Source organism: Vombatus ursinus, unplaced genomic scaffold (genome assembly GCF_900497805.2).
Source record: "Vombatus ursinus unplaced genomic scaffold, bare-nosed wombat genome assembly UNPS02014799.1, whole genome shotgun sequence".
Taxonomy (NCBI): Eukaryota; Metazoa; Chordata; class Mammalia; order Diprotodontia; family Vombatidae; genus Vombatus; species Vombatus ursinus.
The window spans coordinates 3,815,411-3,828,826 of NW_020954577.1; the positions used below are offsets into that span (position 1 = coordinate 3,815,411).

At 43.7% G+C, this 13,416-nt stretch overlaps 1 protein-coding gene across 1 annotated transcript in view; it reads left to right on the top strand.

Annotated features, from left to right (window-relative positions):
* LOC114050517 (secernin-1) overlaps positions 1-13,416 on the top strand; it is a 63,265-nt gene that overhangs the window by 25,650 nt on the left and 24,199 nt on the right. Inside the window, exon 3 of the mRNA XM_027872274.1 lies at positions 7,202-7,383. Coding sequence (XP_027728075.1) covers positions 7,202-7,383 — 182 coding nt within the window. The remainder of the gene's footprint in view (positions 1-7,201; positions 7,384-13,416) is intronic.

Consider the following 13,416-nt stretch of genomic DNA (forward strand, 5'->3'; position numbering starts at 1 on the left):
GCACACAGGGTGAAATGACTTGCCCAGGGTCACACAGGTGGTATATGTCTGAGGCTGGACCTGAACTCAGGTCCTCCTAACTTCAAGGCCTGCACTTTATTCACTTCACCACCTAGCTGCCCTATTACTAATATATAGTTATCAAAAATATTAAACAACGTTATTGTACAGTCCTTTGGCATAAGGCAGTCCCTCCCGGGAGGTCTCTGTTGACCTTTGCTTTCTACACCTAGGCTCATAGTGCCCTGCTCCCCCAGTAGAGGGGTGCCTGTCAATGGGTTAAGTCCTTGTCCAGGTACCCAACTTATGTCTATGAAAAGGCTGGTGGGCCAGCCAGAGAGATTGGGGGAAAACAAGCCCTCAACGAGTTCAGGTGCTGAGAATAACACATGAATCAGTTCAGTGCAAAGCCTTGTTGCAAGCAATGGGGAAGAGGGGGAAGAGGAGAGAGAGAAGGCAACCCCACATATAACTCAGGCTTACACAATGACACAGTATAACTCACACACAGGCAACTCTGCGCTCAGGAGCACAGAGACACAGGTCCATTCAGCAGGAAGGAGGTGCCCCCACAGGAGGAGAGGGGCTCCTCCAAAGGGTCCTTCAGAGAGGGGGGTTCTTATACTATCATCTGGGGGCTGACCAACTTGCATATCAGGAAGTCGAGGCAATATATTATTTTATCAGGGAGAAAACAAGCTAGTGATCGACAAAGCGTTATTTGGGGGACATAGTTGTACTGACCTTCAAAAACCTGTTTTTGTCAGCATTTCTCCATGAGTATGTTCTAGAGAGCCTCCCTTAAGGGGAGCCTGTCCTGATGGCCTCAAAACCATCAGCTCTAATTTCCAACAATGGTTTCCATTCATAAATTCTATAACCTACAACTTTCTTATAGCAGAGATATTATTGATGTCAACATTTCAGCTTGTGATATTGCCGGTTACAACTGGAATGACTCTGGCCACCTTGTATCTCATCAGTTTTACAAGGAGCTGGTTAGAGCTTCACCAGTATTAGGAATAACATGCTAATAATTACCCCTCCTCCATCTCCCAGCCCAAAAACATCTCTAAGGAATGAGGGGCCTCAGCAAGAAGTGTCCAGTAGCCCCCTCCCTCGGCTGCTTCATCTTTCCCCAGTCCACAACCTTGTGTGATCTCAAAGCCCCAATGAGAAAATAGCAACACAAATTCTCCTCTGTGCAGAAGGTGGGAGATACCAGACCCTACAGTCTTCTGTGATTCTATATGGCCTTGGATGACTCATCAATAAATCAGCCATTCATAGAATGTCAGCGTTGGAGAGACTGGGACTTCTCTCGATAATATACTCAATGAGAGGTCATCTAGCTTTTGCTTGATAACCTCCAATAAGGACCCAAGACATCCCGGGCCACTTTTGGGTGGTGCTAATTATTAGGATGTTACTGCTGACATCAAGCCTAAAGTTGGCTCTTTGTGGCTTCTACCCACCACTCCCGGGTCTTCCCTCTTAGGCCAGGCAGATCAGAGCTAGTCCTTCTATGGGATAACCCTTCAGGGACTTGAAGAGTTATTATGGTTCTTTCCTTGAGTCTTTTCTCCTGCATGTTAAACATGCTCAGTTCCTTCTACCAGTTCTTATAAAAATGGCATGAACTGGACACTCTCCAGCGGTGTCCTTCCCAGAATGTGGCACCCACCATGGTACCCAGTGCTCTGGTCTGATCAAGACAGAAAACTACCTTGTCCAGGGTATCGATGTAGCTTGTCATGGCTTTGCCCAGGGACAAAAGGCCAGGTGGTGATTCTTCACACCCGCCACGGTTTCCAAGCCTGCCATCATTTCTAAAGCATCCCATGTCCCGTCATTGTCCCTTAGACCAAGAAGTTTGATGGGCTCTTCAGACTGTTGGCAGTGCCAGGATTTTCTTCACCCGTCCGAGTGCAGTAGGAATGACGTAACGAGTGTTTTTTCATTCATTAAACAAATGTATTGTCCCGCTGTCTCCATTCCCCCTTTCATTGGATAGTGCCCAGGAATACTGGCTGCTGGAATGTGTAAGGGGGAGGCCAGGGTTGTCATGAGCCCATGGAATAATAAAGGACTTCCTCTAGAAGAATTACCTTTTGTGTTTCTGGCTTCTGTTGTGCGCCATGACCTTTGCATATCTGATTTTTCAGCTGTTTTCAGGCTGCTTTGCCTGTCATTCTCCAGGTGTTCATGGGCTTATCTGCTGGGAGGAAACTCAGAGATAAGCTTGAGTTGATCGGTCATTTTGGAGATGGAGAAATTGACTTCCAGAAAGTGATTTACCCAAAATCACACAGCAAGTCAGGGATTTTCTGGGTGATCTTAGTCTTTATGTTGTAAGGACTTAATTATTTGATTTTTTTGCTGGCTATTAAGTTTGTAATTTTTCAAAATTACATTTATTATTTTAAAATTCCTTTCAATGGTCTCAAACATGAGTATCTCAAAATAGAGAAGAATTTTAAAACACACACACACACAAAGGTGATTTTCCTGATTTCTGGTTCAAGACTTTAGTGGGATACAAGGGAAAGAATATTGGTCCTAGAGTCAGAAGAGTTGGGCTCAAATCCCACCTCTGATGCTTATTACCTGTGCAAAGTTGGACAAGTCATTTTATTTCCCTGCGCCTCAGTTTCTCCATTTGTAAATTGAGGGGCATGGACCAGCCCCTCCCAACTTGGGGGCCACGAGCCTCTTTCCTCACCATCTCCTACAATAGTCACACCATATAGATGCTCCCTATTATTTATTTAAAAAACACTTGAATCATTTCTCAAAAGCTATTTTTATAGAGAAGCAATCAATTAATCATGATGTTTCAGGGTGTGATTATGTCCAGAAGTGGGGGAGCAGCAACTTAGACCCAGAAATTGATCTTGTCTTAGTGATCTAGGTATTTCAAAGCCAGTTTGCCTAAGGCTTCCAGAGCTAGAAAGTATTGCTAGCTTCAGATTGGGCCAGGCCTTTATTCCCAAACCAACAAACAGTGAAACTTTCTGGGGAGGGGGAGAGGGCACCCATGCCTCCAGGGACACTTTGCTGCATTTAAACAGCCCAGACATTCTTAGGGTGTGGCCTTTGGCATCCTGAGTGCTGGCTGCCTCCAGAAGCCCTGATTGACTCCATCGTTGGAGACTGGATGGGTGTGGCCACTGGCTAGCTGCACAGTTTGACCAGTTTAGTGGGACTGATCTACCACGAAGAGGCTGAAATGGAGGGCCTGTGTCCAGCTTGGGAAAGATGGAGCAAAACCTAAGATCCTCATTTCCATTGGGAATGTTTTTTAGTTTATTATCTTGAGGCTCGGCATTGTGACCTGGGAGGCAGATTTCTCGGTCACATGTTAAGGAATTTTTAGATATTTGTTGTTGTTCATTTTTCAGTCGTTTCTGACTCTTTGTGATGCCATTTGGGAATTTCTTGGTAAAGATATTGGAGTAGTTTGCCATTTCTTTCTCCAGATCATTTTACAGATGAGGAAACTGAGGCAAAAAGGGTGAAATGACTTGCCCAGAGTCATACAGCTAGCAAGTGTCTGAGGCTGGATTTGAATTCAGGTCTTCCTGACTCCAGGTGTGTCATTCTATCCACTGAACCACTTTTTAAAATTATAAACTTGACCACCAATAAAATGAAGAATAAAATAGATTTTCTTTTTCAATACAAATTTGAATAAGAACATTTTCAGGATTAGAAATTTCTCCTACTTGAGAAGTTCCCATTTTCAAGGATGCTTTGCTTGCGACTCCATTCCCAGTGGGCTGCTCTGTACCAAGATTATGATAAACCATCTTTGTTTTCTGAACCAGTAGGCGCACAAGAGTCCTAAGAAGAGACAGAATTTGTGGCAGGGTGTCAGCTTTCTGGAAACCTCCAGGGTGCTGTCCTCTCCCCTCTGCTGGAGCCAGAATCCTGCAACTGGGGCCTTAGCGCTGCTAGGTCTGAATGCCGGGGCTCACTGCTCTCCTCAGGGACCCTGACAAGCCTCCAGTTTGCACTGCTCCTTCACCAAGTCCAAAAAGGCTGCTGGCCCCTCTTCCCATCCTGCTATTGGCTCTTAACGGTGTGGGAAGATGCTACGGAACACTGAGGGAAGGACTATTCATTTTTGTGGCAGTTCTTTGTATGTGTTTCTTGGTCCACACTCATATTTATTCCCTTGTGACTGAGGAGCTTTAGGGTTAGCTGAGTTCACAAGGAAAGGGCTGCATGTTTCAGAAGCTTCAGACCGGGCAGGCTGAGCAGGGCCTGTGGGCAATGGCCAATGATGGTGTAAAGAGTTCGTACAAGAAACAAAAGTTTAAAAGGGAAAAAAAACACCCATTAGGATGTTTTTAGTTTAATACGTCGCTGAGGCTCAGCATTGTGACCTGGGAGGCAGATTTCTTGGTCACATGTTAAAAAGTTTTTAGATAAATAATTTAACTAACTTTAAAAAATAATAAACTTAACCACCAATAAAATGAAGAATAGAATAAAATAAAAGTCCTTACAAAATAAGGAGTAAAATAACACACAAAGCTATAAACATATTATAGTATATTTAACTATATATGATATATAAAATGTAAATGCATAATTTATATATAGAAAATGTGTGTATATGTACACACACACATATACATATATATATAAATATATATATATATATATATATAAATGTGTGTGTGTGTATGTAAATGTTTTAACAAGGCAGCATGGTATAATTGAAAATAGACAGATGCAGTAGCGGAGGACCTTAGTTCAATTAAATTCAATTCAGTAAACATTTAGTCAGCACCCACTATGTGCCAGGCATTGTGTTATGCGCTGGGGATATAAAAAGAGGCAAAAGACAGTCCCTGCCCTCAAGGAGCTTATAATCTACCTCACCACTGTCATTTACTCCCTGTGTGACCTGAGACAAGTCTTTTAACTTTGCTGGGCTTCACTTTCCTATTCTGTAAAACTGCAGGGAGTCCCTGGTCAGCCTCTGGGGTCCCTTCTATCTCTAAGGCCATGGTGCTTGCTTGTATCTTTTTCTGAAGTTTCCGAGGCTACTTCAGTCTGTGTCCAGTCCAACCATCCTCCCCCATCACATCCCTCCTCTGCTCTTTGGCTGTTTCTTCAATATCTCAATGAGAAGGGACCCATGGGCTTCACCAGACGGCCACTGGGCTCGAGGGGCTCTGAAGTCTTTCCAGCTCTGACATTCTGTGGTTCTGCCAAAGCTGGTCTCTCCCATCCATAATACATGCTTTTCTTCCCTTTGGTCACAGAACAGACTGGGTAACTGGAATTTAGCATCTCCATGACTTCTCATGGCAAAGGGCTGTCAAATGTATTGTCTGTAAGAGGCATTTCCCTCCCTCCCCCATCTGTTTCTGGCTTCGACTAGAGATGTCCTCTTCAATAACACCAGCCTTGCTGGACTCCATCCACGGCAGAGACTTTCCCAGCCAACTCTGTGTTTAAAAAGAGCAACTCCAGACTTTTACAGGCTGTAAACAAAGCTGTCCATGATCACTATTTTATTTCACCCCTTTGTTTGGTCTGGAACAGAGTGTCCCTTTGACATCACAATTTCTGAAGGGTTCTTGACCTAGGGGCCATGAACTTATTTGTTTTTATTTTTTAATATTTCATTATAATTGGTTTCCATGACAATTCTATGTATTTAAGAACATGGTTCTGAGAAGGAGTCCATGGGCTTTATCACACTTGATTGCCAGAGGAGGACATGACACAAAAAGGTCGAGAACTCCTGCTCTACAGGACCTTGATTTGTTTTTCTATGTCTTTGTCAACAAATATTATCAAAATATATCAAGTACCTACTATGTGCCTAGTCTTGTGCTGTGGGGGAATAAGAATGAAGTACTGGACTTTACTTAGCTATCACTCCTCTTGGAAGGTAAGCTTTCTGAGGGTAGGGACTGAGCATTGTTTATCTTTGTATCTCCAGTAAGTTGCACACAATAGGTGGTTCATAAGTGCTTATTGAATGAGAGTTAATGCAAACCCAATAGTGAAACAATTAATTAACCCTTAAGTTTTAAACTTTAAGGTTCTTGAAGGAATTTCTTGTTTGTCTTTTTTTTTTTCCTGCTTTTTGGTGAGGCAATCGAGGTTAAGTGACTTGCTCAGGGTCACAGAGCTAGTACGTGTCTGAAGCTGAATTTGAGCTCAGGTCCTCCTGACTCCAAGGCTGGAGCTGTATCCACTGTGCCACCTAGCTGCCCCTTCTTGTTTGTCTTTGTATCCCAGGTGCCTCTCACACTGTTGTTGACTGATTAAATGAGGAAGGAAAATGGAATTTCCCAGAAGGGAATATTTAGTGACAATTGAGATAACAAATTCAATAGAATGGGGAATGTGGAAGCCTGATTACAGGAATTTAAGAGGGGAATAGCTAGATAGGAAGTGGAGATGGTTGTAGATGAGCTTTGGGAGGTTTGGAATTTAAAAGGAGAGAATTTGGATGGTAGTTTGAATGGTCAAATCAAAGCTTGTTTTTTAAGATAAAGGAAATTGGAGAATGTTTGAAAGCTGGAGAGACAGAGAGAGAGACAGAGAAAGACAGAGAAAGAGAAAAACAGAGAAAGAAAAGAGAGAGAGAGACAGACACAGAGACAGAGGGAGAGAGAGGGAGAGGAAGAGAGGGAGGGAGGAGAGGGAGAGAGAGAGAGAGAGAGAGAGAGAGAGAAGAAATGGCTCACATTGATATAGTCCTTTAAGGCAGTATGTTTCAGCAGAGTCAAAGGACCACCTGTCATAGTAAGCCTCTAATGTAGAGGGGTCGTGATTGGGATCTATCTTCACACTGGTGGAATTGTGGATCCTTAATATATTATCTTATTATACCTAGTTTATGGCAAAAGAGCTGCAGAAAAGTGTAAAGGCAGACACCTTTGGGGATGAACATCTCCATGTTTGTCCTCTGCCTAGTTCACGGTTTGGGTGCACACAGTCAGTGCTTAATAAAAGCTTATCGATTTGTAGGTGGAGCTAGATCTCATTTTAGAACAAAATAAAGCATTGATGGGGGCAGCTGAAGGGTCCCATGGAATGTAAACTCCTTGAGGGCAGAATCTATTGCCTTTTTGTCTTAAATCTCCAGGAGAGTACCCAGCACACAGTCGGTGCTTCATAAATGCTTGTTAAACTGAACTGAATTCTCTCTCTTTTCTTCTTCCTTTCTTAGTGTACATACATTGCAATTGACCAAGTCCCGAGGACGCATGCCATTGTGATCAGCAGACCTGCCTGGCTGTGGGGGGCAGAAATGGGAGCCAACGAACATGGGGTCTGCATCGCCAATGAAGCCATCAGTACCAGAGAGCCAGCCCCTGAGAATGAAGCCTTACTGGGGATGGACCTGGTCAGGTAGGTGGGGGCTTTACTGGAGAAGAGAGGCTGCTAGGAAGTGGGATGGCGGGTTGGGTTTGTCATCCAAGAGAAGCAGGCAGAGGCATGCACACACCCTGAGTGTTAGGCCTTGCCCTGGCTATCTGTTGTCCTGTGTATTCAGGAAGAAAAGAATCATTTCTAAAGCACCTACAATATGTCAGGAACTGTGATAAGCACTTCACAAATATTTTATTTGGGACAGGGCTTGAGGTGGGAAGTAGATCTGAGGGCAGCAAACATTCTCCTCCCTCCCCCCCCTCCCCATTTTATAGATGGGAAAGCCAAGTCTCAGAGAAGTGGGATGGCTTCTCTGTGATGGTCTCATGGCTAGTAAATTGGAACCCAGGTCTTTCCTGATTCTAAGCCCAGAGCTCCTTCCAGCACCCCTTCTGCCTCTCAGACTCAGGCCTGTTCCACTGATTTGGGCCACTCCACCCAAGGTTTTCTAGTGGCACAACATGGTGCCGTGGAAAGAATGCTGCATGTGGACTCTGGCTTGCTCTATCCAAAGATCATAGAGGGATGAGTTACTGGGGTAAACCTACATTTCCTTCAAGACTTTGGGCAAGTCATTTTACTTTCATGGATCTCAAATTCCTTCTCTGTAAAATTGGAAGGGAGTGTGTAGAGTAGGACTAGATAAATTCTAGGATCCCTTCAGGTTCTGAAACTCTGAGCCTTCTTTCTCACCCGTGTGTCATTCCCCCTCCCCCACAAAATTCTTTCTTTCCCCTCTCCTTCTCCCACCCCACACAAGAGATGAAGGGATGGTGCCAAAGGACATTCTCAAGTTTTTTACATTCTCTAAAGTAATGGGACGAAATCAGAGGGGGCCCGTGGTTAATACCACCAGATGGAGACGCAGGAGGCCTGAGTTCTGGGCTTAGCCAAGCCTTTAGGAATATAAGATCAAAGATTCGGAGCTGGAAGGACTCTCACACACCATGTAGTCTAAACTGTGTGACTGGGAGAACATTTCTTCACTGGTAAGGGACTTAGTTTCCTCATCTGTAAAATAAGTACATTGAACTAGACATTCTTCAGGGTCCTTTTTACCTTGAAAATTCCACGTGTCTTTACAAGGAATCTGAGCAGCATATCCTGGGCTTTGCTTTACCCCAAGGTCAGTGCATACCATACAAAACACAATTGTATCATTTTCTTATTTAGTCATTTCAGTCGTATCTGACTCTCTATCGCTCCACTTGGGGGTTTTCTTGGCAAAGATAACAGCTCATTTTACAGATGAAGAAACTGAGGCAAACAGGGCTAAGTGACTTGCTTAGAGTCACACAACTGTAAGTGTCTGAGGTCAGATTTGAACTCGAGTCTTCCTGATTCCAGGCTTGGCAGTCTATATACTCGGACACCTAGTTGATCATTTGCATCATATCTGTCACCCCAAACCTTTCCTACAATAGCAAACATTTCAGGTAGCATCAACGCACCAGTCTCATTTTGCAAATACATAGACAAGGCCTGGTTTGAAGTCTTCTGGGTCAAGACCATGTATCCAGGTCCAGGTGGGAGCTAAGCCAGCACTGAGCTCCATGTCTGTTTTTTTGTCGATTCTTGGCATGAAGGCGGATTTGGCTTTTCATCTGCCCACCTCCATCTTCTCACTAGCACAGTCTCTGACATAAGTGCTTTGTAAAGAAATGCTTGTTGCTTGATTGAGTGGGGGGACCTTGAGGAAACTTTTCCTGTTGCCCTCCTAACCTGGCAGCCAAGAATGGCAAAAGTAGCACTGCTGGTGTTTAATCAATGGGTCCATCTGAGCTTTCTCATATCGAGCCCTGCAACGTGCGAACCAAAGCAGCTCCTGGGAAAGATCAGCAGGACACAAACTGGTGAGTTCCATGCAAGAGGGAGCGTTTTGCATCTCATGCTCTGTCCAGTGCTCAGCTAGAAGGCCCCAGTTTGAGCGGGATCCTGCCCACTTGTCACATTAGAGGCATGGCTTTTACCAGCCCCCTAAGGCTCTGCAGTGACATATATTTTTATCCTTTCTGCCTTTTTCATCACCCCTCACTGAATTATTTAAGGTGCTGCTTAGTATCATGTGAGAAGCCCTCGTCTGTGCCAACCACCCTGGGCTCTCAAAGATCCTACAGTCACCAGCTCTGTTCTTATTAGGGCACCTTACTCAAAAAAGGATAGGGTTTCAAGTTTGCAGGTTGGCAGTTACCATCCTGTTCTTACCACCCCCGCTGGTGCCTCCTTGGCATTTCCCTGTGAGAGATCATCGGAGGATGAGCTACCAGGATTAACCTTCCTTTGGTGGCTCGCAGTACAATTTAAGCAATGAAGGATTCTTTGAAGTGTCTTCTCTCTATGAAGTGCTATGGTAGGGCTTAGGGAGGCCAAGGCAACATGATGCTGTGCTCAGATCGCTCACTATCATATCTACTTTTTGCCACAATCTGGAATCCTGTTGTCCACAATGGTGGGACCTAAACATGAACTCTAGATGATATGTTTGGAGATTTTGCCATAGTAAATTCTGGGTGGGGACAATGAGCCAGAGAGAGAGGGGATTATTTGGGGGATATCCCCTGAGATCAAATCAGGTCTATATGAGCCTACAGTCAGGCATCTTGGGCCATAGGCTTATCTATGTGCCCACTGCTTCTTTCCAGTAGAATATAAGCTCTCTGAGGGCAAAGACTCATTTTTTTTGTTTGTTTTTACTTTGTGAATAGCACCCAGTAAGGTGACTGGCATCCAGGAAGCTGGCAGCAGGCAGACTTGGAGAGAGGCCAGGCAAGACCCTAGTCCTGGAGGCAGTGAGGCATGGGGCAGATCATATAGAAGCCAGAGTATTTAGTCACTCAGTCAATTAGCATTTTAAAAAATCTTATTTTTTTTTTTTAACATTCATTTATTAAAAAATTTTTTTTTTTAGTTCCACATTCTCTCCCTCTCTCCAGTCCCTCCTCTACCCATTGAGAAGGCAAGCCTTGTGATACAGGTGAAGTCACAGCATTTTTTATTAAGTGCCAGGTACTATGCTAAGCAGTAGGGATACAAAGAATAATAAAAAAAAAGAAAAGAAAACAAACAGCCTCTGCCCTCAAGGAGCTTGAAATCTAAAGGGAAAGTCAAGCATGAAAAAATAACTGGGACATAGAGGTATGTGTATATATATATATATATATATATATGTATACACACACATATACATATACATATATACATTATATACACATATTATACACACATTATTTTTATATATACATATATCTATATCTATCTATCTATCTATCTATCTGTCTATCTATCTATCTATCTATCTATCTATCTATCTATCTATCTATCTATCTATCTATCTATCTTAGACCATTAGGGAAGACCAGGAAAAGCCACTTGCACAAGGTGGGACTTAACCTGAGTCTTGAAGAAAGCCAGGGAAATTGAACGGTGGAGATGAAGAGGGAGATCATTCCAGGCATGGGCACAGCCAATGAAAAGGCATGGAGATGGGAATGCCAAGTACGAGGAAGGGCAGTGGGTCAGTGTGGCTCAATCACAGTGTGTGTGGAGGGCAATCAAGTATAAGAAGACTGGGAAGGTAGGAAAGGGCAGGTTGTGAAGGTCTTTAGATGTCAAACAGAGGAGTTTAGTTTATCCGGAGGTAATAGGGAGCCACCACAGCTTATTGAGGAAGGAGCTGTAACATGCACAGACCTACACTGTAGCACAATGACTAGCAGTGGAGAGGAGAATGGATTGGAGTGGGGAAAGATGGAAGCAGGACTGTGGAAGCCTATTGCAATGGTCCAGGCTCAAGGTAAAGAGGACCCATACTAAGGTGATGGCTGGGTGAGTGGAGAGAAGAAAATGCACATGAGGGATGTGAGATGTTTGTCAAAGAACTGACAATCTGGGACAAGCAAGAGTGAGGAGCAAGGGTAACACTGAGGTTTGACCTTGGGGTGCCTAGGAGGATGGTGGCACCCCAGACAGTAATAAGAAATGCAGAAGAGGGAAGGATTTAGGGGCTCAGAGAAAGAGTTTAGAGCTGGAAAGAGACCTTAGGGATTATTGAATTCAATCCCTTCATTTTGCAGATGAGGAAACTGAGGCACAGAGAAGCAACATGGCTTGTCCAATGTTGTGCAGCTTGTAGGTTGCAAGGGCAGGCTTACAGCCCAGGCTGTCTGACTTTAGAGTGACTGCTTTAATCAGTCATACCGTTCTGCCTGCAGAGCACCAACACAAAGACTTTGGCACAAGGAAGTGGAACAGGACCCAGTTACTGGGACTAGGGCCCTTGGCCACTTGGAGGAAAGGGCAGGAGCCCAGGGACAGAGCCAAGGCACAAGGGGGTTACAGAGCTGGGTGCCGGGATGATGGGATGCTGGGCCACCTGGTGGATCTAGGGCCTTGACCTCTGCTTTTCTGCTTAAGACATGGATTGGTCCCAGGGCCTGGAAGCAGGGCGAAATCTGAAGGTCAGAGTTAAGTGGACTCAGCTCTATGAATGCTGGGTCAGAAAAGCAAGCCAGATATTACAGGAGGGCTTTATAGAAAGTTGGAGCTGGTTTTTGAAGGATGGTAAGGATTTGGATAGATGACTTTTTTAAAAATTATTTTTATTTTGAACTTAACAAACACCAAATAGGATAAACATTTTCACATACATAATAGAACAGGAGAGAAAAAAAGGACTGTACATGAAACTTCAGATTTCTATTATTTGCAACTGACTTTTCTTTTTAAGTAGGTAAAAAAAAACAACCTATAACTTTCAAACCTGTAACTTTTCAAAGTTATCCTGTGCATTAGTGCTTCTTTCTGGCCTTCCTTCTATTCTCTACATTCAAAAAAAAGATGCTTCAACAATCCTCTTGTCTTCCTTCCTTCCTTCCTTCCTTCCTTTATTTCTTGATATTCTATCCTGCCTTCCTCCCCCATCCCCCACTGGAAAAAGAAAAAACAAAAATATTTTGTAACAAATATGCATAGTCAAATAAAACAAATTTGCCATGCCCCAAGATTTGTGGCTAAATTTGCACCCTGAATCCATCACTTCTCTTTAAGGCATTCTTCAACACTGGTCCTTTGGAATTGTGGTTGTTTTTTGCATTGGGCAGAGTTCTTCAGTCCTTCAAAGTTGTTTGTCTTTACAATATTGCTGTCGTTGTATACGTTGTTCTCCTGGTTCTGCTCAGTTCCCTCTTCATCAGTTCATACAGATCTTCCCTGGTCTCTCTGACACTATCCACTTTATCATTCCATAGGTTGCTTCTTGTGTAATATTATTCGGTCATATTCATCCACCATAATTTGTTTAGTCATTCCCAAATTGTGGAGCACATCTGTAGTTTTGAGTTCTTTGCTGCTACCATGAAGAGCTACTCTAAATACTTGTGTACACATAGGTCCTTTCCAAGAGGATTAATGTTGATATGCTGTAGTTGAAAAGGGTTTTGGGGGCCAGTCAGAGTTGGGGATGGGCCACAGGGTGAGACTCTAATCTCAAGCCACTGACATCGACTTCTGTCCCTTGCTAATCACGCCAATGGAGGGATTGCAGGCTAGGAAGAGTGAGGAATTAGAAGCACTGGAGTTGGACCTCCTCCATCTAGGAAAGGACAGCCGTGAGAGGCTTCATCAGCACACATGTTGGTGTGATCTCTGGTCCCAAATCAACACGTCTGGAACTATAATAAGGCACCTCACTTTACCACAGATTTGGTCCTTTTGTGGATAAAGTCATGTCTCCTGAGCCTCATCTTCTAGGAGGGCTGTTAATAAGATGGAATGATCTGAAAGAGGAAGGCAGCTGGGTGCTAAAGCGAACTTCTTTCTCATACGTCTTTTTTTTTTTTCATTATGTGTATATTAAATTTAACCCGGTAGGATCCAAACTGTCTGCTTATTTGTGCCTCCTTCTGAACTTCTGTGTATTTTTAAATGTTTCGTTGAAACTCTTTTCTTTGTTCTTTTTCTTTTCCCCATTGCTATCATTATTCATCAGCCCTTCTCCTCTCACAAGCCAAACCC